Genomic DNA, 27,461 nt, shown 5'->3' with positions numbered 1-27,461 from the left:
TGCTTTTATTTGTAAATGTTATTTATACAGCCATTAGGAACACATCTGGCCGGCTAAAACAATGACCTTTCGAATGAGCTGGACACATACAAACAGTCATGACAGGTTACAATGGTGATTATGTGCGCGCAAAGCAGCAGTGACATGCGCCGCTTTTAGCTTGGCGCATACATCCCAGTTACAGGTCATGGCATCGCCCCCAGAAAGGCTATTATTTCTCTGTCGCTAACACTCATAATGGCTGTACGTTTCACTAGATTAAACTTTGCCTCACTCCCTCTCGCTTCTTCGCAACTTCCAGCGTTCCCAGCATGCCGGCGCGCAGAGAGAGCGGGGACGCCTCACCTCTTGACTGTCTGGCGCTCATGAATATTAACGTATGCAGATGACACACTCCCACCAGCAGCCTATCGCCGAGCTGCAGGAGGCCGTAGGTGTCGCTTCCATTAAACACAGCATTTGGGTAATTTCACCGTGTCAGAGGACACCGTGAATTATAGCGCGGTCCCGACACATACGTCTGCTAAAGTTGTATGAATATTACACACCCACTCGTGAGGAATTAATGCAAAGGGAGTGTGTTGGCTGATGATAAGTTGAGGTTTCCAAGGGACATTTTTGACTCATCCGCCTGTTTCGACAAGAATATTTCTAAGTCAATTCTGACCTTCAAATTCTACTGAAAACCTTGGAAACAAACCTTTCTGCTGTTTTCCTGTTATATCTTTTTGGCTGCTTTTTTTTGCACCATTTCACTCTCTCTGTAACTCTCTTTCCCTTCTCCTCTCACACATACCAAGAAGAATATCTGAGTTTTTAAAGACTTTTGGAGGGCTTAGTTGCTAATTGATAGATCAAGATGGCGCTCCGGATGGCTGCCTTGGTGTGTTGGTGCGCATTGTTTTGTCTGGTTTTGGGTGTAAATTCAGTTTTCTGCTGTGGTACCCCGAGCTCTTTCACCAGAGATGCATCACTTATGGTCTGCCTTTTATTTAATAATGTCATTTTCGCCATTAATACACTTCAAATATGCCAGCTTGGTTTAGTATTACAGTATTAGGTAAGGTAGAAATCTGATCACTGATCATTCACATGATCAGCATAATGATTATTATAGTTCATGATTTCCTGCCTTAACCTGACTTCTCCCAGTAACCTGGTTTATTGTGTGCTTATGAACATGTTAGAAGAGAGAGCAGGAGTGTAATACTGGATAAAATAATTAAGAAAGGAAAGAAGGAAAACAAGAGCAAGAGGAAACAAGTATCTATATTGAAGGATATCATAGGAGACACAAAGCATTTCACATCGCAGACACATTCATTGTGATGATGGCTGCATGTTGCACCCTCTTTATGTCTAGCTCACTTTCCCTCGCTCCGTCCTCTCCCCAGCTACTCCCTCCCTCTGGGGCGCTCATCATGCAGCGCTCATCTTTTATACCTCTGTCTTCTCCCTCTGTTCTTTCTTTACGATACCATTTGCCCAGCACATCGCCGTAACCCCTCCCTTGCTCTCCCTCTGGGAGCCCCTCTAACAAGCGCCTGCACACCTGCCGGCAAAGGGAAGGGGGGGGGGGGGTCATGTGAGGGCACACAAACACCTATGTCTCGCCTGTTCCCCTGACACACGTGAGAAGAGAGCAACTCAGTGCTGCCGTGACCCCCATGACACGCCACCTTAAACACCCAGCGCTGTAGCATTTAGAGCCTCCAATGGAGAAGGAGCCGTGGCAGTGTGTTCAAACCATTAAGATAGTGGTACTCTAACCTCTGTACCTTGACAGAGAGAGAGAGAGAGATGGGGGGAGGCAGAGACGACAGGAGGAGAAAGAACAACAAAGATTAATAGCTGCCTTTTTGCTTCCGACAGCAAGGGTTTTGTCTGCAAGTGCTTGTGGATGAATGAGCAGGGGAGTGCATTTTTTCTTTTTTTAAGGATTATATATTTGGTGTGTGTATAACCTCATGCGCACATACATATTTTTTTCATACCCATACAGTACCCAGGAGAGTGAAAGCTCCTTACTTACTGACCGACACACATCATGTAGAAACACATGCATGACAATTTCAAGTCTGAATATCTGAACCACATTAATTATAGCATGCTGTAAGCAAAGCTACTGTATAAATAAATAGACAAAAAAATAAAAATATGTTTCAAAAAATATTTACATTTAATATATAATACATATTCACAATGATACATTCATTTGCCGGCTTGCCTTGTATGGTTAAAGTATGTTTTAATGTTTGCAAGTTTACACAGATTTGAGTGTTTCTTTGCCTGTTTCCTGTGTGTGTGTGTGCGTGTGTGTGTGTGTGTTTGTGAGGACACTTTCCAGATATCTAATAGTGAGGTGTGTGTCTCTGGCAGGGCTGTGTTTACCGTGGAGCTGTACCTGCAGACAGAGCGAGTACTGATTGTTGGAGCTGAAACACAGGAAACACAGCATGACTGGATCCAGGCGCTAACAAAGGTGACACACTTTGCATACAGCACACACACACACACACACACACACACACACACTTTTTTTCCCCTCCTTTATAAGTTTGTTTTTCACTTAAAGTTACAAAGAAGAAATGTGCCACAGAACTACAGCACATCCACCCGGTACTTTCTGCTACTTTGCAACACACACAGCTGCACACTTTGTCCTCAGTGAGCCCCACGCTGCCTGTGCTTCTTTCAGTGAGACAAGTGGTCTTACTATCTCTTCCCCCACATGCTGACAACATCTTGTAATAACACCCTACATAAAAATGTCCCTTATTCCCTTTTTTATCTCTTTAATCCAAGGCAGCCCAGTCATAGATAGTGGGAGGTATAGCTGCATTAGTCCATATGTCTCTCCATCTGTATCATAGGCCTTCCACACCTCCATAGTTCAATTTGAATCACAGAACAATGGCCAGACTGAGCCGGGCGGGATGGCAACAAATGTACTTTGTGTACTAAATGGAAATAATTCAGCCGAGGAGCAGAAACTGAGCAAAGGTTTATCCCTACAAGAACCTGTTGTGTTTTGTTTTGAGGTGGCAGTAAAAAGTTTCACGCTGTGAAATGTGAAAGTCCTTAATTCACCTGAGCCTGTTCTCTCTCTGTTTGTGCGTGTGACTCACAGTGCTTTGTCCCGTCTAAAGTCGAGGGGCTCGTGCAGAAAGACAGTGAGTTGATTGGCAGGTTGCATTACAAAGAAGGCCATGACCTGTACCACTGGAGGACAGGCTGGTTTATGCTGGAAGGCTCTGCCCTGCACTTCGGCTCAGGAGATGTGGAGGGAGAGGAGGAAGTCCTTCAACTCAAGCAGCTACAGGAGCTCAGTAAGGATATTTGCATTATTATTTTTCTGTTTCTCACCATCTCTCAGTGGTGGGAGGTTGGAGACATGGTGACTCCTTGCAGTCTTGTGCTAACACCAGAGAATATGTTAGCAAAGTTCAATTCCTTGTAAAACTGGATGGTATGACACAGCTCATATAATAGCTTCCTCCATTTTAAACTGTCCAAGTCTCTCTATTCCCTCAAAGCTCGGCACTGTCAAGACGGTTTTCAAAGGGTGCAAAATTGGGTGTCAAAGTTAAACAGCAAAAGCAAATTTAACAGATATAAGACAGTCCTGTCTTTCAGCATAACCCATAGCCCATAATGCAGCAGTCTGTCAATGGAGCAAGCTCACTCATTCAAAAAGAAAATCTGCTGTTATGAAGACTTGAATGTGTAGTCCTTGAACATACGTAGTGCAGTCCCCACTTTTTTAAATGTAATATTCAGAAATAATATCTATATTCAGGCCAATGTGGTACTTTGCGAGTAATCCAATGATGGTGGCAGCTCCATTGAAAATAATTTACTTTGCAGAGAAAGTACTGCCCGTACTCAGCTGAGCATGATTGACCTCTCGCATTAATATATACATAAAATAAAACAATTTTTTAAACTAATTCTTGTTGAATACATTCATCTCAGCTCTTTCCCAAATTGCCACGGTTTACACGAGCAAACAGTCCCTGATTAAATAGCTTCAGTGGAGCTTTTAATACGCGATAAATCACTTTTTAAAATCTCACCGCCCAAAATGACCACATCTATTCATGGTTGATAGTGTCACTGGTCAATTGCAGTAACTCTGTGATGAATTTGCTGAGATTTCTTGCTTTTTAAAATTCAGTCTCACCATGTTGATGTACTGTGTAATTTCCAAAAAGCTAGCAATCCACAACATCCTCCTACCACTCGCATTTATAACTACTTAAGGATGTTTCAGAGGACATTTCAGCTTCTCACACCATTACACATTTCTGTTGGATCTCTGCTCTAATTGGCTAGCTTAGTCTTCCATTGAGGGGACTGGAGGAGAGTGAGAAGATGCCACAGGCCTGTATCTGAGGAGATGGTCTGTTCATTTGAGGTCAGCAAAGGTCAATATTACATAATGCATCGTGAAACAAGGATCAGCCACAATAGGATTTGCATTTCTCTGAGCTGTGCTGTGAAAACATGTTAACAGGAAGATGGTGTCATGGTAACATTCTTTCCATTGCCCACTAACAGGAATGTTGCCAATATCCCCACATTTCTGGCAAACACCAGTTATTTAAAGGATAGGCAGTGGAGGTAAGCTGCCGCTTACAGTGGAAGTTCACAGATACTTTGGCAGATTGATCGATTGCGCCACCGTGATGTGCGGACAGAAGGAGGGGAGAATCAACGGGTCTTTTTAATCCAATCCAAAGTGCCGCCCAATCTTCTCACCTTGGGCGGGGTAAAGAACTGCAGCGGTGCTCAATTTTATTCCTGGCTTTCTCAAACCATATTTGTCACAGCCGGCGAGCCGTCGGCGCCAGAAGGGACTGTGTTTTGTCAGGGGATGGAAGGTTCTGGAGCATTGAAAGGATCCCTTTAGGAATCACAGTCTGTGACATGGGATTAACTGTTATTTTCTCTGCAGTGACACCACCGCATGAAAGGTGCCCCTGTGTAGCAGCAAGGGATTTAATAAATACACTTTTCAATTAAAAGCACTCTTTTTCCAACATGCAGCACTTCAAACTGCGTGTTGCAGTCTGTTCTTGGTTTTTTATGACTTCAGGCAGTTATGATCACTTTCTAAATCTTTCCTTAAAACCTACTAAAGGGTTTTCTTACTCTAATCTTTAGCTTTGATTCATTTTATCCTTAACTGCGCTGACTGTCGTTTATTTTGTTTTTCTCAACCCTCTCTATGTGACAAGTTTTACTGTGTTTAGCTTATTGTTCAAATTATTTTATTGATTAATTTGTCTTGGCCCTGAAGCACTTTGTAACTTTCTTTTTGAAAAGTAGTATATAAATAAATAAATTCAAAAGTAAAATACAAAAAAAAGAATCCTTGTTCCCCAAAGAGTGCACTACCTTTCAAAATGGCTTCTTGGGGGCTCAGCTGTTTACTTGAGAGAGGATTGATCTTGTGTCAAGATGTCTGCCACACAAATAGCTACAACCAAAGTTAAGTGAGTGGAGAATGACAGATACAGTTGGATAATCATTAACCTGTCACAGTGCACAAATCTGCCTTCCCACCCAGAACTTTCTGAAATGAATGGTTTTCAAACAAGATAAGTATATTAACTTTGAACTCATTTCTCAGTGGATTTCTCTTCAGGCTGTGGCTAAATAGAGAAAAAAAATGTAATCCCACTGCTCTGCTCAATCATCTAAAAATTAAGATAGGCATCAGCACAAGACTGCAGTCCAGCATATTTAGTAGTCAAATTTCAGTGTGTCCACACTGAGGTTCATTTAAAGGCAAAATTAGATTTTAAATCATTTTTAAGATATATAGCAATCACAGCTAGCATGTTCAGAAGGAGCCAGAACTGTTAATGATGATTCATGTTAATTTGGAAGTTAACTTAATACTAACTGAGGTACTGCCAGTACCCAATTCTGATCAGACTAATACGTTTTACCTATTGTGATAGTCTACAGCTACAGAGGGAACACATTAAAGTTAATAAAACCAATCCAGTGTAGCTAAGAAGTGTATGATATTGAAAACTCCTTTCAAGTAGCCCTAGATGTAAACAATGTTGGCTTTAAAATATGAGATCCCTCAACTGCTTCCCTCCCATGAACACGGGAAGTTGTGTTCATTGGAGACTTGGTTCAAGCCAGAGGAACCGCTGCTGCAAGTTAAACTCAGGTCTCTGCAAATGTGGGCAACAGGGCTTGTAATATCATGAGGTTATCGTATAAACCCGTCAAAATAAACAACACTTAATGCTCCCACTTAAAATCTGCACCAGCACCCTAAATCACCCTGATTTTTAGAGAGAAAAAACATCATGAAAATCTCTTACAGGACCTTCTTATCCACTTATTCCTTATCACACAAACATATTAAGTAATAAAAAATGTCCCACTGAGCTGTAAGATGGATGAAAGAGGATTGCTGTGTGTTTGTTCAAACAACGATGACAAGTGTTTTGCATTTACCTGATAACACTTTTAATAAACCTCTCTCAAGTCAATATCAATCTCTGAAGTTCTCTGCTTTCTTCTCTTGTTTGGCAGATTTTCAAGGGCACAGTATTTCATTCTGATCCAAAGAAAATAAAAAGCAAATTATTTGTTGAGAGACTTTGGGGGATTAAATTGTTTTTGCTGTTTAACTCAACATACAAAGGCCTTTACAAAGGACTTGTTAGCCAAAATATCACTTTTATATGTAATATTTCTACCAATCCTCTTACTTGTGCCAACAATTCAATTAAATTTCCTTTTTGTGCAAATAATCAATGTGTTTACTAAAGGAGCATATTGTGGGATATTGTAGAGGAAATGGAAAGAACTGTTTTTTTCTGATGTGATGATTGTGATAGCATTTCTTACAGTTTTATGCCTCTAGGATTGTTGCTTCCAATAATTCAAATTTAAATTTGGGAACCACAACGTGTCCTTTTTACACTTTGGTTATTGTCTGGATTAAACAAACAAAATACAATGTAGTTAGCAGCTGGTTAGCTTAGTTAATTACAAAGAGCTGGGCTAGCTGTTTACTACAAACAGGGGTAAACAGCTAGCCTGACTCTGTCCATAAAATCCACCTACCAGCAACTCTAAAGCTCACTAATTAACAGGTTATATTTAGTTTGTTTAATCTGGACAAAAACCGAAGTGTAAAAACATCATGTTGTGGTTTAAGCTAAGCTAACTGGCCGCTGGCAGTAGTTTCATATTTACTGTGCAGACATAAGAGTGATATCATCTAACTCTTACGTTACAAAATCTTACATAATTTTAATAATTTTAATAATGACTTATTGTATAGGTAACTATTTAGCTTGCTATCAATCTCCAAAAGCCAACTGTTTATTTAGGTAAACTTCTATTTTTGCTGGTTTCTTTTGTGTGTATATATATCCATTATTTGAGCACAACCAGTGGGAACTTCAGTGTGATGAAAGTGCCAGATGTTGTTGCTAGGAGATTTGTGACTCCTATCTTTTTTGTACCTTTTCTGTTGTGTGTGTGATTGTTGCCATGATCCAAGCAGCTGTTTGAAACCTCAGAAGAGATTATGGCAGAGCTTTTTGAGTCCCTTAGCGCAGATTTTCTGTATAATGCACTGTTTTTCTAAAATTGATTGTACAGATGAAGAATGACAGAAACTCTGTCTGTTTTTTTGTTTTTTTTTCTGGCGGTGTGTTAAATACTTCCCTCAGTGCTATCTGATTTGGTTGCATTTAGACCAACCTTATGTAAAGCTTGATGGCCACTGACACTAGTGTTTATGCCCCACTTCCCTCTCTTGTTTAAACCACCGTCAGTGACACAAAAACTATATTCATGTTTTCCTTTATAACAAGGAAATGCTATCAACTCCGATTGGATGCATTTGGCATTTTCCACTACTCTACTGTTCCTTCACTTTTCTTTCCACTGTATGCACGTTTGAAAAGACGAGTCAGATATGTTGTGCAGTGTATCAGTGATCAACTTAAAAATGAAAATGAATACTGAGAACGGAGACCTTTCAGTGACGGGTAATGAATGTGTCAGCTTTCAAGTTTTCATGGCGAAAGCTTCTCAGTGCTCATGCATTTGACAGAGTTTGAACAACTGCAAATGTCAAACCTAAACTGTCTCCAACACATTACTTTGCATGTTGCTCTTTGAATGTACACAGTTTTGGAGCCTGCATGTCCAACAACTTGTTGCCCTTTCCTCCCCTGCCAGCTGTCTCCACACACACGGAGGGCGAGGACAAGATCCAAGTCCTGCTGATGGTGGAGGGCAGAAGGTATGTGAGTCTTTGGAAAAAAAAAGGTGTGCTAATTGGCAACGTATTTGTGATACAACACTATACATTATGCAACACTGTTAGCTTTGATTTAGCCTTTGTCTTGTTAGTCCGAATGCACTTTACCTACTGTAACCATCCGAGGTAATTAAAGCCTTGCTAAACTGCCTGCTGCAGACGAGGTGAGATGGCACGCAACACAAGCCAACCGTTTCTTACATCTTTTAGAGTAGTGCAACCAGACTTTTTTGTTTACTCTGTTAATTGCTCTTCGTTTGTGTGTTTTTGATCAAACCTCGTGGGAAAGTGGTGGTCGTTTATAGATGTGTGTTCTGTAGATGCGCTTTTGGATTCCTTTAATCTTATTGGTTGTTTTTGAAAAGACTTAGCAGTGCTTTTCCAAAGACATCTTATAGATATGAAAGATCATATTGGTACAGGAAATTATATCATGCTGTACTTCATTAATAATTACTTTTTTCTCTCCCTCTGTCTTTAATAGAACAGTTTACATCCACGGCTTTAACAAGATGGACTTTGCACTGTGGCACTCTGCCATCACGCTGGCTGCTGGTACAGATGGCAAGGCTCTCAGCGACCAACAGCTGACTAAAAATGGTGTCCCTATTATAGTTGACAGTTGCATTGCTTTTGTCACCCAATATGGTGAGTTACATTATATTTATGTTGGAGAAAAGTTCTGCTTTACTACTATTATGATTTTCCCCTTGAGGAGCTGATTCATCCAGTGTGCTGCGCCGTGATGAGAATTGCATGTCGTCTAGCATAATGCTATGACATTATCTCTTCACTCTTTTTCACTGTATTTTAAAAGAAATAGAAAATGTTCTATTACCGTGGGAACCCGAAGTTATTTGCAAAATATAAATACACACATACACAAAATCTGTATTACATAGTGCCTGTTGCTTAATCAATGCATGATAAATGCAAAAGGGGACTTATACCATACCGTTATTAGTAGTATGCAGTCTCATGGGGAACTGGCATGAAAGTTAACTCTGATTGAAACTGTGAAGTGGAACAGAAGGTTAATATACAGTACCATGCAGTATTTTATTCCACCTGCAATTTAGATTCAAATGTGCTGATGTAATGATGTTAAATCCCACAACTTAGCATCCATAAGGTTGGCTATTGCCCTATAATTGTATTCAGTTATATAAGTATACACGTCATATACATCATTTGCTGTTGCAGACACTACACTTTAGAGGGTGTGCAGAAGTCATGAAGTAATGAGCCGAACAAGTCTTGGGTATAGGAACCAATCCCCTTGTTTTTTTTGGCTTTGTAAACAGGTTTGTGCCAGGAGGGGGTCTACCAGAGGCCGGGGGACCCTGGTCGAGTGGCCCTGCTCCTGGAGGAGTTCACCCGGGATGCCCGTAATGTGAAGCTGAGGGAGAAGGAGCACAAGCTGGACGATGTGACAGAAACCCTGAAGAGCTTCTTAGCCCAAGCAGAGGATGCACTGTTGACCAAAGAGCTCTATCCATACTGGGTGACAGCTCTGGGTATGTGAGCGGTCTGTGTTAAAGATACAGAAACTATAGATACACAAAGGTCATGTGGAGTATGATTATATTCTAGTGAGATGCTCTGTCTTTGCTTTGCAGCGTTATGATATTCAAGATTTTTGGGCAGTAGAGACATTATTTCATCATCACAGATGAAAAAATATAAAAAGTTCAAATTTGCTTCTCCAGTAATTTGGTACAGAACGACCTCACTTCCCTCATGCGTCCTCGGTGACGTCTCAGTTTATAGTTTGTTATATTTGCCATTTTTACAGCAGCTCTCGTCTGTGTGGTTTTGTAGATGAGAAGGACGAGAGGCAGAGAGTAAAGAAGTACTCCACTTTCATTGAGAGTTTGCCAAAGATAAACAGGTCAACCCTTGATGCTCTGCTCCAACATCTGTACAGGTATACACACACACACGCTTCAAACTGTAGACACATTTTAAGCTTGCACCAGTGAGGCTATTTCAAGGTCAAGGTCGCTGTCAGGATAAAGTTTATTTATCCCTGAAGGGGAAAATCATGCGGTCAAGAGTGTTAAAAAACTTTAAAAACAGGACATGAAGATGCCAAATGTCTGTGAGTCTTTAGCAGTTTGTGAATCAGAACTTTGTTTTTTCTTCTTCTTTCTGCCATTAATCATCTCACCACCCCTCAGAATTATCTTGTGACATCAGTCACAGGGGACATTTTACTCCAGAACCAGAACTTTTACTTTGATACTTTATGCAGCAAGATTGTTAAACACCTCCTGTCTTCATCATGTTTTTGATTGGACTCATGGACTGATGTAAGAGGTGTAGCTCTACAGATGCCACACTGCATCACAGACGTAACAAGTGTGGAGGCTCAAAGGTCCTGCGCTCTGAGTGGCCCTCAGGTTGCGATATGTCACCTGCTGATTAGCCTGTTGTCCCCTCTGCTCTGCTAATGACCCACTCTGCCCTCTGTTGTGTGTGTGTGTGTGTGTGTGTGTGTGTGTGTGTGTGTGTGTGTGTGTGTGTGTGTGTGTGTGTGTGTGTGTTTTTCTTTTCTTCTGACCAATCAAGTCTGATTTAGTCAGATACCCGTACGCTATGTGGAGTGGATATGGTGGCAGGTCCCTCAAATTGCAAGCTGAAAAGGAAACGACTGTTTGTTTTTGTCACGGAAGCAACTGTGTCCTCGGGTTGAAAATAATGAATACATCCCATATTGTTTGTACCATTTGTTGGCATTTTGCAAACGAGTGGCTCATTATTAAAAACTCAGGCAATTAGCAAACACACAGATGAAGTCCACGACACAAGTTGTGCTATTTTTGGCTAAAGGGCAGTAATTTACTTATAATGCTAATGATTATTCAGTCTTTTCACTTTTGGATAACAGCTTTACTTCTTGTAATACATTACAGGATGCAGGTATATCCTTAATCTACTCAACGGCTCTGGAATGAATGAATGAATACTTGCACACATTCACGAACACTGTGTCAGCATTAAACTAGCATCACAACTCATATTCTGTCCTACAGCTTCTCCCCCCACCTCAAGTCTGTTAGTTCTTCCACCTCTAGCTACATTTAGATACAAACACTCTGCTGTCTTGATGTCTCTTTCACTGATCCTCACATTACACATTGCTCCCTCAGAAACATGCAGTGGATGGTTGTGATTTAGCCGCATTATGTTAATGATGTAGATTGTTTGGAGAAGACTTAATTGGCCCTTTGCTGAATTTGGACTGAGGCCTAACATTTCACTGATCTGTGTGTGTGTGTGAGAGTGTACAGTATGTGTGGGCATGAGAGACTGAGAGCGTTATGAGATGTGAGCAAGAGATAGAAGCTGTTTGTGTTGATCTGTGTGTGTGTGTGCAGGTACATTTGGGTTCTTTTAACCATGTTTTCTTTGTGTGATTCAGGATTCAGCAGTGTTCCCACCTCAACCACATGCCGAGCGAAAAACTGGCCTCTGTCTTCTCCTCCTGCTTGTTCCAGACTCGGGGACAAACCCCACAGGAAACTAGCGTCGTCCATGACCTCATCAGCAACTACATTACGCTCTTCAGCGTGAGTAAATAAATGATTTATTTATTCATTTGTTTTTTGCCCTTTGACAGTGTTGATGGTGGTGATGAACTGATTGGGAGACATATAAGGAAGGGTGACAAAGGGCTGAGCTGAGCATGGTGACATGATACGGGTCTTCAGATAACATCCAAATTTTATGGCACAAACACCCATTACATAATGAGATGTTAGATGTTACTCTGCTCAGCAATCAACAGTCAAACATTGAAACCAGTGTCTTTGCAGACTGTGCTCTGCACACAACTGCACCCAGAAAACACAGACATGATATTAAAAAAAACAGGTCACCTAGAGCAAAAAATACCAAAGGAACCTTGTTCAGGACATCTTTCGCTTGAGGCGAAATGAGGCCAGCCTTATAAATCTGAGTTTGTTCTATATATGAGGAGCCATTTTGATAGCAGAAAAATATAACTTCATGATAAAAAAAAGAGAGAAAGAAACATCATATTTATTTCCATTTGACTGAGCAGTCTTTTTTTTTGTTTTTGTTTGTATGCTCTTATATTAAACACATCTATTATATATTAAACAAAGATGTGTTAAGTACATCTGCTGTAAATGCTTCATGTGATGCTCATTGAATATAACAGCATAGAAATAGAAACTACAGATTATTAATACTCATATTGTATCTTGTGATAATAATCTTGAGGAGTTTTTATTGATGGTGCCATCATTAAAAACTGGTTTCGTCTGACAAAAAGTGTAAACAACATCTAGATGCCTGTGATCTGGCCACTGAGGCCTGGGACATGAGATTTCAAAATGTTCTGCTCAGGGTGGAAAAATTGTCCTAATATACAATCCTTTTAAATAAGAAAGGACTCTAAGCAACTCTAAATAATAAATAGCTGCCTTTTGAATAATAATTTCTCTCACATCCTAAAGTTTTATTGTAATAACTGTTTAAAGTTACAATGAAGCAATCTATTATTGCAGTTTAAAGACGTTTGGGGACTCATGGGAGACTGATTAAAAAGAGTAATGTTAACGTAATTAATGCAGAAGAAGCTAAGATTTTCTGACAGAATGGGTCCATCTCAACGCAGATTCCTACATTTCCCATCGTGCAACTCTATATCGTCTTTCGCTCCCTCCAGATCCACCAAAGGCGTTATACAACTGTTTTCACAGGCTGAATAATACTTCTACTGTTCTTTAGAACTAGAAACTGGAAGAATGTATAACAGCAAGTGTTTTCTATTGACCAAATCATCCATGAGATATTTCTGCTCCTAACAACTGTAGGAAAGGTGTAGTACATGCAGTCAAATGTAGCCGGCCTGCTTGATTTCAGAAGACTCTCCAATCAATGACAGATGAAAAAAAAGTTCTAACATTTAAAGCGTTCACATATTACCATATTGCATATCTAAACCAAGCTGCAGGCATGACTTCATTTCCACTCTCGTACTTCAACCATCTGGGGAGAAGAACTGTTGTTGCCAAATCTCCACAATAGGCTTGACTTTGCTGATACATGGATGGGCGGGGGTGTGGGATCAATGTTACCCTTGGAGAGCTGCCTGGCTTATGGGATGCACAGCACAGAGCGACTGCTAATTCCCCGCAGAACGCCTGGATCCCTCTTGTTCTTACGTTAAAGGAGGAGCATTCACTCCAAATCGGTTCGGGACGCCATCGTTCGCATGACAAATAGCCATTAAGCTCGACCAATCATGAGCCCAATAGCAGTGAATACACAAGCTGTGACATAAAACGAGTGAGACATCTCGCTAATTAAAGCGCCAGTTCTGTGCTGGATGTCGTCGACGGGACCCATTATCAGGCCTAAACACACACACGACGAGTTTGTGAGTTTTTTTTTTTTTTTCAGCTCCCCCAATCTTCTCTGCCATTCGTATAACTCGAACAAAGCAAATTGTTCTATGAAAATGATAATGATGTTAAAAAAAAAAATTTGAATAAAAAATATCATTTCCCACACAGAGCTTTGTGAAAGAAAAGAGTATTCACTTGGCACTGAGCTGTGTCAAACGCTCACAGCCAGCTTCCTTCTTCAAAATTGGTTTTAGAAGTGTTAACTGAACGGCCCAATTCTACAGTTTGCGTATGATACTTTACTAGTCTACCTAGTCTTCCATGTATTGTATTGTAAGTGCTGAAATTAATATTACCTTCGAAAAATGGTTTTATGATTCGATCAAGCAATTTAATGTTTCTCAAGTGTAGTTTCTGTGATCAGAAAGTTTCTCATTGGCTGAGTTTGAATTGATGTGTGTGTGTGTGTGTGTGTGTCTTTGTGATGTTTCCAACAGGTCAATGAAGACCGGGTGCAACAGATGGAGAGAGAGAATAGTTTCATCACACGCTGGAATGACAAGAAGGACACCACAGTAAGTCGACCTGCAGAAACCCTAATGGAAATCACCAACGGGTGTTCTGTTCTGTTCTTGTTTGCGTGCGCGTATTGATTTGCCTGCATGCGTCAGGGTCTCTCAAATCAGGGATTCATTTGAACAAGTTTCCTGTTTTTCTGGCAAAAATGAAGGCGATGTGGAGGGGGGTGGGGTGAGGAAAAAGGGCTTTGTTCCTGTTAACCTTTACGGCAGGTACTTTCTGCCTGGATGCCTCAGCCCAGAAAAACATTTGGTTCAGATAACTGGGGAAAAAATTAAATCACATGCCGCTGCTGTTGTTGAAATCTGAAATAAGTTGTTTATGCCCGCTCCTTTCTGCCCCCCACCCCCCATCTCTCCACCTTGTCCGTAGGCTTTCAGAACATGTCTGCTGCTGTGGGGCAGGAGGGTTACTCAGTGGAAAGCCAGTGCTATTATAAAGCTGTCTGAGGTGAAAATTGGGACGACATTTTGGTTATGGACATGGATTTTAGGGTTTTAGGGTTTTAACCTAGAAAACTAAGGCAGAAAAAATAGAAAAGTCACTATTTTTCATTAAGAACAATCATTTAGTGTAATTACAAGTCAGCATGGCGAATATTTCTCTGTTGAGATAATGGGTCCGCTTATTTTAGGGATGATTTAACATTTTAGGAAAGTTAAACATTGATTAAAGTCATTAAAATGTTACCGCTTGGTCTTATCTTCATAGTTTGGACCATCAAATCATTTCTATCAGTCATGATAACATTTCACTCACTGGCCTCGTTGTAGAGACCAGTTAGACATGGCGTTACAGTGATGTCTGCAGGGGCAGTTGAACACAAGCTCCAGAGTAATTGAAGCTAGGCAACTTCACCACCGATTTGGAAGTTAAAGTGAAGTGAAAGTTAAAAGTTGTAACTTGAAATGTCCATTATACTCATCCATTCCATGCAGAGCTGCTTTCTAGTACCTCTCAACTTAAAGAAATATGAAATTTCCTGCCCACAGACCAATAAAATCTGCACTTGCGATTGTTTTGTATGCATGCAGTTTGTTTTTAGTGGTGTGTGGCTCAGGTTTATATAAAAAGTGCTTGTGTGGCTTTTTATTCAGTAGACTATTGGAAAGGTTTAAAGTGTAGCTTTCTTCAAAAATACATTTTCTTATCAGCATTCATTGTATTTTCAATAACAGCCAATAGTGAAGATGGTGCTGGATGGCCGTGAAAACGTAGAGGCAAATTACTCAACAAAATCAGGAATGTCTGAGCTGTTTTTTTCTAATATGCTCACAGTGACAATGCTAACATGCTGATGTTTAGCACACAGTGTTTGCATGCTGACATGCTAATTTGCACTAAACACACTGTACAAGTACAGCCGAGGCTGTCTGTTTTGCAGGTTTTTGGTCAAAAACCAAATTTTTACCTGATGATGAAGCTAGATGAAAAGTTGTCAAAGTCCAAGTTCTTACAATTCATCCCAAGGGGGGAATGAACGTCTGTACCATATTTCATGAGAATCCATCCAACATTCCACTCAAAAGATTAAGATTGAACTATTCAGCCTACAGTATGAATGTTGCCAAACAGGGAGGAAAATACAGGTAGGATTTAAGGATGTTGCTGAACAAATGGCTCTTGGGTCAGCACTTGAATACCAAGAGAATGTGTGCTTCTGACATTTGCAGGAAGCTTGTCTCAGAGGGCTCAGGCCCTACAGGTGAAGGGTCTGACCTCATCTGTTTCCTTTTAAAGGCAGAGAATGACAAGGAGGCCTGCGCCCTGCAAGAGGATAGTATGGCTAGACTGGGGGAGTAAGTAAATCAGTGATATAATGAGGTCCAAGGCAATGTCATGCCTTGTAAGTAGAAGTGGCACTTTAAAATCAATACTTGCATTTACAGCCAGGGCAGGTGCAGAGAGAGTATGACTTTGGTAAAACTTAGATGCCTTAATTTCAAATAGAACATCACTGTTTTTGTTATTCATTGCCTAAAAAACCATTGAGCACTTCTTTTTGTTGCAGTTTACTTGCTTCTCAACATCTTTATTTCCTGTCTTACTTTTTCATACGACAAAATGTTTGTAAAGTGTGCCTGGCCTTCCTTCCACCACAGAACAATGAAAGGGAAGGAGGAAAAGTGTACTTGGCCAACCAAAAAGGCCCCGTATCTGTGCGTGACATTTTCACAACTACAGCTTTCGCTCCATTGGACTGTAATTTCTATGTCATTTCAGGGCCACAGGAGTGGCTTCCTCCCTCTTATCATGCGATAGTTCTCCCAGCTCAAGCCAATAATGGACCTCAGTTCACCTGCACATTAAAACAACAAAGGAAAAAGTAACTGTAATTTCCAGATAGCCAAGGGGAAAAGAAACCTTTTCATGCTTACTTAGTTGTTTTTCTAACTCTGAGGAAAGGTGCCATGATTTGGACAAGAGCAATATTACTGGGAATGTGAGCCTCTGAATGTCAGGCAGAAAGGCCACTTAAAAGTTTTCTTTTTAGTTTAAGATAGGTTACATTTAGTTAAAATAAATATTTTTTCCATCTATTTATCTTCAAGTGAAAAACTCAAACAACACCCGGAGGGTTATCCTGATTTATGTTTTTCACTACTTCTAATAAGTATTACTCTCATAATCAGTCTAAGTCTATTCTAAGGATGAGTAGTAGAGTTGTTTTTATTTATTTATTTATTAGCTAACTTATTCAATTTCTTGCAAAGAATGAGAGGATCGGTACCACTTTCATGTGCTTGCGTTAAGTATGGAGCTGCAGCAAGGATGTGATTTGCTTAAGTTTAGCGTAAGTTTAGCTTAATTTATTTTACTGTCACATAAAATAAGATAATCCTTTATTAATCCCTCAGCGGGGAAATTTGCATTGTTACAGCAGCATACAGGATAGTGTAATAGAGACAAAAGTCGAAAATCAAGATATAATAAATAAAAACAATAAAGACTGTTGTAAAAAAGCTACTAAAACTAAAAAACAACTCTAATTTACAAATTTACAAATTCACAGAATGAAAGAAATAAGGGATTATAAAGACTGTAAGTAGGGAAAACAGCTTAAAGCAGTTAAAAAAAATGCCTTTTCCAAAGTTTAGGTTAGCTTAAAACTGCTAAAGCTTAACGCTAGTAGAGACACATTGAATCTAGTTTGTTTAATACGTAAGCCAAGCTAGCTGTTTCCCCCCCACTTACAGTCTTTCTGCTAGGCTAAGCTAATCGCCTCCTGCCTATAGGTTCATATTTAACGCACAGACATGAGAGTGGTAGCGACATTCTCACCTAAGGCTTTCGAAAATTCAGGTACTCATGGCGTATTAAACTTTTAACATTTTGTTTAGTGTACATTGATTGAACAGAAATGAATGGACATACAGTAGATGACTAAATCAAAGTTGTTGCAGCCTAATAATTTTAGATTTGATTTAAAGAAAAGCAACAATTTGTAAAGATTTTAACATTGGATAAAAAATGTTACAGGGAACCAATCTCTCTCTCTTGGCGTCTCTGCTTTAATTTAAGTTTCTGTTCTCATAATAACCCCTGAACATGTTTCTAGGTGTATTTTCAAAACACTTTTAAACTGACAGCACACCTACGCTTCCACCTTGTCACACATGTTCTCTTTATTTAGCCGGGGTTTGCATTCCATTAACGCTACAGGGATTTAGTTTGCCTCCAGCTCAGAAAACCACCTTTGGTTTCCACAAATCCTTTAACCATTTCTCTCACTTTTTTCCATTTAGATTCATGCCACACTGGAGGAAGAATTTAGAAGAAAAGCCAATTAATCCACCTGCATTGTTTTTGTAATTCAACTGATCTCTGTCTCACTCTGTTTTTTTCATTCCTCTCTTTCTCCCTCCCCAGTTCTCTCCAGCTGGGGACTTGATCTTCGAGGTGTACCTGGAAAAGAGAGAGCCAGAGAACTGCTGTTTAATCAAGGTATAAGTGTGTGTGTGTGTGTGTGTGTGTGTGTGTGTGTTAATATGTGCATCTGTACTTTCAGCAAGCATGTGAGTCTGTGAGTGTATGCCCTGTTTTCCCATAGGTCGTGGTGGTAAGGTGAAATAAGAAAGAGGGAGTGTGGGATGAAGGCAGGTGAAGCAGGAATGAGGGCTGAGAGTGGGTAGAAAGAGAGGTGGAGAGGTTGATAGAATAGGGCTGAGACATTTGTGGTTTAACCTGATGGGATTACCGCCACGGAAATAAATCAAAAGCGAACTAATCAAAGAAACGTCTGATTTAATTGTGTGAGTAATTGCATTTTACAAGGCGCGCAGGCCACTGTAGGTTACGGACTCCTTTCACAGGTCTGCAGCAGCACGAGAATAGGGATGGGGTTAAAGAAGAGCGCTCAGCAGCGCAGTTTGACTTTAATACTCTGCTCCCTCTCTGTGGAGTAGCACATTTGCTTTGTTCAGTCCTGCTCAGGTACAGCTAATAACTTGACAAAGAAGCAAGTATTTAATCAGTGCACAATGTACATAGCTTCAAGTTAGATATCTGTACAGTTAGTGTTACATGTGAAATGTTGAATTGCTCTTCAGAGAGAGAGATGGTTGAAGGCAGTGATATCGATCCAGAGAGCTTGTGATCTGAGCTTTTATATGTAGGATGTGCTTACTTTGTTCAATTGTTTCTTTTTTATTCGTTCTGTTGTTTGCCTAGGTATGTATGTATCTCCTTCTTTGTTGTGTTTGCGGTAGGTCTCTCCCAGCATGCGGCCCACGGAGCTTGCAGAAACTGCGCTGAGTATGAAGAACGTCACCTTTAATGCTGACGACCTATGGACCACCTTTGAAGTCATTGAGAATGGAGAATTGGGTACGCAGGATTTCCCAGTTAAAGAGTTCCCCTCCAGTCACCACATGACATTTATTGAAATCACAAAGCATCCTGAAAACAGGGGTATGACATGCAGCAAAGGTCTCAATCAAACCGTATGGGCCTTAGCTGCATTACTTTCATGATGTTCTATATCAACATAGCACACAAAAGTTTTCACATTGAACTTAAAGTGTCTGCAAAGTGTTCATTAGGATTAGAAGGTGAAAGCAGATGACCGCCCACCTAGAGTCTGGTTCTGCTCGAGGTTTCTGCCTCTTAAAAGGAAGTTTTTCCTTGCCACTGTCGCCAAAGTGCTTGCTCATGGTGGGAACTGTTGGGTCTCTGTAATAACATTATAAAGAGTCGGTCTAGACCTGCTCTATTTGGTAAAGTGTCATGAGATGACTTTGTTGTGATTTGACGCTATATAAATAAAATTGAATTGAATTGAATTGAAGGTGCAGATCATGAACCGTAATGTCCCTGGTTTGCATGTGGTTGGAGATCTTTGCCGCATGTTATTCCCGATCTCTCCACAGTCACAGTCCAAAAAAGGCTTAAAATGCATGTGATTTAACAAAATGTTAACTGTCAGTGTTTTGGGGTTTCTTCATTTCTTTTCAATTCCACCAATATTTGCTTGTTGCAACTAAAACGTAATTTGTTATAGCCCATTTCACACTTCTCATGCTTAATGCTTGGACCCTCCACAGGTGCCTCTATCAACTTAAACCAAGGGAACTTCCTGCACTGTGATGCAGTTTAATCACCATTGAAATAGAAATATGTTTTAAAGGCAAAACAAAACAAGCATTTTATTTTAATCAAGTGGAAGAGCATCTTCAGTTTCTTCCTTTTTGTCAGACAGAAAAGTCAAGAAGTCATTCTTTAATTGATGTGCTAAACTCACGAAAGCCTGAAAAATGCAGTTATGTTTCTAAACACTGATCTCTCTGAAAATGATTGCTTTTGCCAATGTGGTTGTACTTGTCATTTCTGTTTCTGATTTAAACTAACTATATATCAATCCAGTCTCAGTCCGCTTTAATTACTATCAGCTGTGGCCCTGACTCCAGTGGATTATGGAAAAAGTTACTATTGCATGTGCACTTCTGAAAGACCTGTCAGTTTTAAACACACTGAATATTTTGGAGATTTGTTTTCTTATCATTAGATGGTACCATGACAGGTACCTGCTGCATGATTTAACTAACTGAATGAAGCTGTTTTCTGTAGACCAGTTTAAAGGATTTTGGAGTAAAATATGAACCTTATTTTATAAGTTAAATTAAAGGTTACTGTCACATCCCTCATCTCATAGTAGTAAGTCTAAACTCTCTACTGTCATCTACAGCATATCAAATGAGTGATTGATGCGCCACATCACCATTTAAATGGCTACTCTCATCCAGGGCACACACAAAGATCACACCTCCTCTCATCCACGGACCTTGTGATTAGAAGATTATGCTATCTCTCTAATGAACTCATGTCCGTGAACATGGAGGCACACTGAGAAATTAGCCAAGCATCGTCAATTTGATGATATGCACATTAATTAATCATCCTTTACCATCATATGTCATAAATTACCTTCATCTTTCCTTGCGTGAGCGACCTAGAGAGCTGACCCACCTCATCTCGCATTAATATGCACTGATGGCACCCCGTGCCTCGCACACCCGCATTTGATCATACCACGGGAAGCGGTGAGCAAGGGGAAGTCAAAGTTGAGCTTTGTCGCGAAGTTGCTTAGCTGGCGGTCCCCGTGCACTTGTAATCAGTTCACTGAGAGTTTACACCGCGCTCTTATGTTTGTTTTTCTCCTCACAAAGTTACAGAGGACACGCCGTCCTCTTCTAAAAATGAAGGTGTGTTGAATACTGAATATATTTGCTGACGGTTCAGCATATTTTCCATGGCAAGACAATATGTCTGTGGAAGAGTAAACAGTCAAGCTATTTTGAAGGCGGTAGCGTGACAGGTTTTGCTCATAAAACCATAAAGAAGGGAGGGAAAGTGCGTTAATTAACCATTTTGGAGGATAGCTACAGATAAACACTGTTATCGAGGACAATAGGCAGAAAAGGGGAGCTAATATTTGTTGGGAAATGAGGAACTAATTCCATGGCCTGGGTCTGCAGAGATTCCAGAGAGAAGATAAGCCCACTGTTATGAATAAGTTATGCCATTGTGGCTCTTTTTACCTCCTTTGGTTATGAAAAACAGGGGAGTGTAGAGATGGAGGCACCAGAGCAGGGGTGGTGGTACACAAATTATCTACATTTTTTGTTGGCTGATAGCATGTACCCTGTTCACCAATTAGGAGGAGATAATAGGTCTATTTTGCACATGAGTGTGTTTTTATAATCAGGTCCTGATATGCTGGGGATAATTTAAAATGCTCTGTGATGAAAATGGGGAGAACAACAACATAATTTTGTTATTTGGTTAACTAGAATTAGTCATGGATTTTATGAGGTTGTGATTTTGTTTCATGCAGTTTTAATTTGTGTAAGACCAGACGACAGAATGGCTTTGTTGTTGGTGGTTGACATTTTTGTTTGACCATTGCCATTTCCTAGCAGATTTATCTGCCAATCATGCCTCTCCCTCTAACCCAAGGTCTTTTTATTTTAAACAGAGCGACCATTGCACCACAGTGAAAAGATCCTTGAGCAGGTCCTGGAGTGGAGTACCTTGGACTGCCCCAGCTCTGCTTTTCTTGTTTTAAAGAAGTTTTCAGAGGCCAAAAGGGTGGCTGATGGGAAAGGTGCAGTATGCAATCGATGGTACAAAACCATTAAAAATATTGTCTTTTAATGCCACATTTTTAAGCAGTATGTGTGCTGTTTTGCACGTGTACGGGTTACATGTCATTGTTCATTGTAGGACTGCAACTGTTTTTTTAAATGTTATGTTGATTGACAAAAAAATATTGTTTAGTGTATACCAGTAGTTCCTAACCAGTTACAGTAATACTGTTAAATAAACATCCAGTTTAAAATCAATTCAAATGAACACAATTAGAACATGACCAGTGTTTTCAGTGAAGGGGTACTTGTTATTATATGACAGGCTGTGGGGGTACATCTGATAAAAAAAAGTTGCAGATATGTCCATCATAAATTTACAGAACCAGGGTTACGTCGTCAAATCTTTTTTACGTTGGTCCCAAGACCAAGATTTTTAAATTTGCAGTGATGATTGTGTTCTACAGCAGACCAAAGGCAGTTTATAAAAGGCGACTATCTGAAGTTCAGTGATGGATCCTCCAAACTGCTGTCGGGGCACAAATTCCAGGACAAATATGTTGTACTGCGTGCAGAGAAGCTGCTGCTCTACAGAGATATCAAAGTAAGTACACTTTTATTTCCGGCTTAATCTACTGCCACATCTACTGTAAACACTTGCCACTGTGGGTGCATGCAAAGTTAAAGCATCGGGTGAACAGAGAGTGCCTTGTATCACGAGGGTATTCAAAAGGTTATAGAGCTGCTTAAGAAAAACAAAACGTGTTAGAATGGAGCCTACATAACTGCAACCAAATAGACCGAACTCCACCCAAACTCTCTCTGCTTCATCTCCCTGGTGACATGTCCGTCTCAGGGATCCAAATCTTTGAATTAAGGAGGAAAATAAAACACACTGATGGCAGCGGACTTCCCACTCTTTTTCGAAAGAGGACGAACACAGTGTGTGCTTCAGAAAGGACCAGCAGGCCCGAGTTCCCTGGAGGGCTTTTCTTCTCAGCACATTTCTGCAGTTGAAACATGGGATTCGTAAAGGAGTGTGAAGAAGTGTTAATAATTGATGGAAGTGCAGTAACTCTGGCAATGTGAGAGGTGGTGTTGTGTGTGTGGGGGGGGCGGGCTTTCACTGAAAGCTTTTCTAAATATCAGGTTGCATAAGAATGTGGCTAATTACTGCGTAAACGCAAAAGAAATTAGTGTAGCTGAAATTTAATTGATATTCTTTGGCCTCTGCAATTACTGCCAGGTCTGTATTTAGCGCAGATTATGTTGTATGAAACAGGGAATGGGTGGTGGATTGTGATGTGTAGGTGTCAGAGGCAAGCTCTAACTTTGATTTTGTTGGCTTTGTTCTCTTCTACTTTGTTCTTTGTTGTTTGGAAGAAGAGGTTTGTTAGTAATGATTCAAATTGATTGTCGTGCTGCGATGCTGCACAGTTGGTTTGTTGGTGTTTTATTTTATTGTGGTTTATCGAGTTAAAGGGAAATTTTACATTTTATGTGGATGTCCAATCAGTGTTGATGGTAAATGTAGTCAATTGAAGCAATGAGTGTGCTATATTGACGGAGAGAGCTGCGTTCTCCTGCTCATGGAGCTGTGTACCAGGATGCGTCCGTAACGTCCTCTGCACTCATATTTTGGGATGCCGTTTTCGCTGTTAAAAACGTAACTCGTTTGCAATACAACTGAGCAAGCCTGTTGTTCTTCCTTGCCCCCAACTACATCACTGCACACATCAAATATTGGCACTGGTGTGTGTCTTACTTAGCTTTTTCCTTCAGTAATTTATTCATGCAAAATATTCAATTGTTGGTTGTTTTTGTTTCCTTTTGCAGGGCACTAAAGCAGAGAAAGTGATCCAGCTCAGCTCTGTGAAATGTTACCTGGGACTGAAGAGAAAGCTCAAACCTCCAACTGGGTAAACTGCACTAACACGCACATTAAATCTCTAATGTCTTTTCCTAAATCTGAATGTACTCGAATGACAGAGGGACTCAAATCTCTGCAGTAGATTTACTAAAGCTACCCACATTACCATCTTCATCGCATGTCTCGCATTGCTGCATGTTGTCAGTTTTCACTAATACTGTCGGTATAAATGACCACAGCTGCATTGGAGTTCATTTGAATGCACTGCCGACCATTAATTGGGAAACAGAATGGAGTGCAAAAAAAGAAGAAACCAGCAAACATGATGTAGTTGGAAACTTACCAACATGCACAGACGGAAGGCTATAATAAAGAAAAAGGTGGTAAATGATAAGCTGAACATGAAGGTCAGCGACTAAAATTAAAAAGGTCTCTCAGGGAGATATTTGTTGGTTCTTTACATGTTTTGCATAAAATACATACATGGAGGCAGTATTTTGTCAGTAGCAATAACTCTCGCTCCCTTTTAGCTTTTTTTTATCAGGTTACGCCATCCACTGATCTACATGTCATAGTCTTCTTATGATATGTGGCTGAAAGAAAAACTTCAAATTTCCAAAATAGGTACTGAGCTTTCACTCTCTGTGTTATACCCATAATATGTGAAGAAGTCAAAGTTAAATATATGTTCTTTTGTGTTTGTCTAAAGCACAAATTAGACGTTAAACCACAGACCACCTCTGCCACAGCGGCCAATCAACAGTGGTCATTTGCGTGAATTTCCATTCCCTCCATGCAATAAACACATTCCCCAGTGCAAAAATTTAGTGTGGCTGCATAATGAATGTGGTCAAACGTGACTCATTAGTGCCAAAACAACCACTGCACATTCGTAGCAAATCCACCCCTGTGTGTTATTAAGATGAACTAGTGATTATTTAGCTTTGCCACTGTCTTTCTGAGTGTGCTTTTCCTTAATTGTGTGCATGTGCGCAACAGTTCGTGTGTGAGCTATTTTTCCCCAAAGATATATTGCCCTTTCTCTTCCCTCCAAGTAAGTTTTGCGTCACCAGGAGATACCCAAGCCACTCCTGACCCCATCTTATTTTTCACTGTAATGAAATTGATTAAATGTAATTGCACTTTAACAAATACAAATTATCAAACTCTGCTTCTGCGGATAGAAAAAAAATCTTCCACTGTTTTATTTTAACGATCTTCTATTATTATAATTTATGACACATGCCAAACCCTCAGCAGTTCTTGTTGGTCAAACAAAGAGGATATTTTTTTGAGAAGCCAAACCCTATATTCCACATTACCCTATTATAATTCCTCATAATTTTCCCCACGCCGGAATTTGGAGTCTGGGGAAGCGTGAAAAATGAGTCCGGCAAGCGATTGTCTGCATTACGCCGTCCTTCAGGGGAGAAAAACTGGATAAGAGAGAGGCAGTGGGAGATGAAGAGAGAATGGGGGTGGGGGGTGGGGGGAGGGGGGTATCATAGTGTGGTATCATAGATATATTGTTGAGTGGGCTGTGGGAGAAGTGATACGGTGAATAAAGAAATAAAGACAGAGTGGTGAGGAGAACGGAGAGAGTCATAGTGAGAGGGTTAGGAGAGGCAGCGCTCCAGTACCTCATTAGGCAGAGGTCTATCTGTGAGCGGCCTACTGCAGGGTTGGATCGGCTGCCTTAACTCGCAGGAGTGGTGCTCCAGGCTGCGGGCTCTCTATCTCTGCCCCCTCTTTCACTTTGTTCTTCCCCCACTTCTCTGCTCCTGTTCAGCCATAGCTGTGAAGGGTTTTAGGGAAGGTGTATTTTCCAGGAGGGTGGTCTTTTCACCTTGTGCTGCCTCTGTGTAGGTTAATTCACACTGAAACACACACATATGCACGTATATAAACTTCTTTTAAGCATACAGAAAGCTTGTGTGTGGGAAGAAGATCTCTGTATTTAGCTTGCAGCATCATACAATTAACTGTATTCTTATGTGATCATTTAATGTACATACAGCAGACTCTGTTGTGGTATAAGAATTATTCCACATTTTAGTAGTTTCAGTATCTCTTGCATCTCTCCCAGTAAAATGTACTTTAAGGCTAATAGGTGAGCAGCATGCTCTGCGTATTCTACACTTTGGCCGAGAGCATATTGAAGTCTGCCCATGCATAAACATGTGGACTGGAACTGCACTGATTCATTTAATTAATTCCGCTATTTAGTACCTTAGCATTTGTAGTGAACTTGTTTTTTCTCTTTGCATTTTAATGAAAAGATTTTGACCTCCTGCTATCTTTAACAATACTTTCCCAAACAAGTTTCTTTTTTTAATTTGTTTTATTGTTGATTAGTTCTGCAGTTGGATACTTAAAAATTCCATGTGTCCTTCCAGAAAAAAAAAACATGCTCGTAACCTCTGTCTTCAAGTGAAGTTGGTGTACAGGACAGTTTGCGGAAACAAAATCTGACCCGTGTCCTTCTCATTTAACAGCTGGGGCTTCACTGTCTACACTGATAAACAGCAATGGTGAGTGCCGTGCAGAAGTTCTCCAGTTCAATAATTGATGAGAGTGACTTTTACCCTCTCCACTTAAAATATCTCCAAAACAGAAAGAATCAAGTGGCACAGAGTTAAAAAGTTGAAGTTAAAGCACTTTGTAATGATCCAAGTGGGTTAGTAGAGGGGCCATCAGTGCAGTTAAAATATATTAGTGGTGGTGAGAGGCTGCTTTCTGGTCGACTCATAGGAAGTGAAATAATACACAATGATTTTCTCTTTTTAATGTAATCTCTATTTGTAGCTCCTTTCTAAACCATTATCTGCTGTCACACATAAAGAGCTGCCTTGCAAGTTGACAAATGCAATTCCTTGACAAAAGCAAGCTACTCTCATTGCATTTCTGTTATCAGGATAAACTTATTTCATTTAGAGACATCTCTGAATAGGAGGGGAATATTTCTGACAATAAATTTTGAGGGAACAACACCACGCAAAAGAATAGCCATTCTAGCAACTAGGCTATGGGGATATCTATGTTGGTTGTGCTTTGGTCCAGACGGAAATATCTAATTTATTTGAAGGATTGACGTGTGTTTAGTGCTGATTAGCAAAACTAAGTGAACACATACTTGTTAAACATCCACATGTTAGCATAGCTATTGTGAGCATGTCAGCATGCTGATGTTAATTTAGCAACGCTATGGCACAGTACAGCCTCACAGAGCTGCTAGCATGACTGTAGGCTAGTTAGCTTGGATGTAGCCATTTTTTGAGTTACATTTTCTTGTTAACCATGTGACACCGACACAGGGCCACTTTTTAAAATTTCTGTCATTTGGGTGTAAAAAAAACAGCAGAAAAGAAGATAAAATGAAATGAATAAGGGAATATTTATTGTTTGACAAGTGCCTTCGGTGCTACAGTGAATGCCAAAGATAAAAACACCCTGCTACATTGTCAGTTTTATTTTATTTATATAGCCCAAATTCACAAGTCATACATTTGCCTTGAGGATACAGTAACATACAGTATAGTACAGTACAGTACATAACAAAACCAAACAGAATACTGTACAAAACTGAATAGGTGACAGGTTATTTAAACTATCATCCTAGAGTGTTGTTTACAGCACTAATCACTGCTGCAAAGGGATACTTTACCCATGCAGATTCATGTAATTCTATGTAAGGCAGCCAGCCCACCTATCGTCAAGTCTATTTACAGTGATCAATGAACTGT

The 27,461-nt window shown here is 40.2% G+C and overlaps 1 protein-coding gene across 1 annotated transcript in view; it reads left to right on the top strand.

Moving 5' to 3' along the window:
• arap2 (ArfGAP with RhoGAP domain, ankyrin repeat and PH domain 2) overlaps positions 1-27,461 on the top strand; it is a 100,515-nt gene that overhangs the window by 69,482 nt on the left and 3,572 nt on the right. Inside the window, exons 16-29 of the mRNA XM_070929618.1 lie at positions 2,380-2,482; positions 3,131-3,329; positions 8,227-8,290; positions 8,793-8,956; positions 9,613-9,825; positions 10,130-10,235; positions 11,733-11,880; positions 14,184-14,261; positions 18,136-18,210; positions 18,975-19,092; positions 21,740-21,868; positions 22,316-22,452; positions 23,685-23,767; positions 26,214-26,249. Of these exons, the coding sequence (XP_070785719.1) occupies positions 2,380-2,482; positions 3,131-3,329; positions 8,227-8,290; positions 8,793-8,956; positions 9,613-9,825; positions 10,130-10,235; positions 11,733-11,880; positions 14,184-14,261; positions 18,136-18,210; positions 18,975-19,092; positions 21,740-21,868; positions 22,316-22,452; positions 23,685-23,767; positions 26,214-26,249 (1,653 nt within the window). The remainder of the gene's footprint in view (positions 1-2,379; positions 2,483-3,130; positions 3,330-8,226; positions 8,291-8,792; positions 8,957-9,612; positions 9,826-10,129; positions 10,236-11,732; positions 11,881-14,183; positions 14,262-18,135; positions 18,211-18,974; positions 19,093-21,739; positions 21,869-22,315; positions 22,453-23,684; positions 23,768-26,213; positions 26,250-27,461) is intronic.

This window comes from Enoplosus armatus, chromosome 23 (assembly GCF_043641665.1).
Source record: "Enoplosus armatus isolate fEnoArm2 chromosome 23, fEnoArm2.hap1, whole genome shotgun sequence".
Lineage (NCBI taxonomy): Eukaryota > Metazoa > Chordata > Actinopteri > Centrarchiformes > Enoplosidae > Enoplosus > Enoplosus armatus.
Note: the sequence above shows the minus strand (reverse complement) of the source record. Positions and strands in the feature narration are given on the sequence as shown.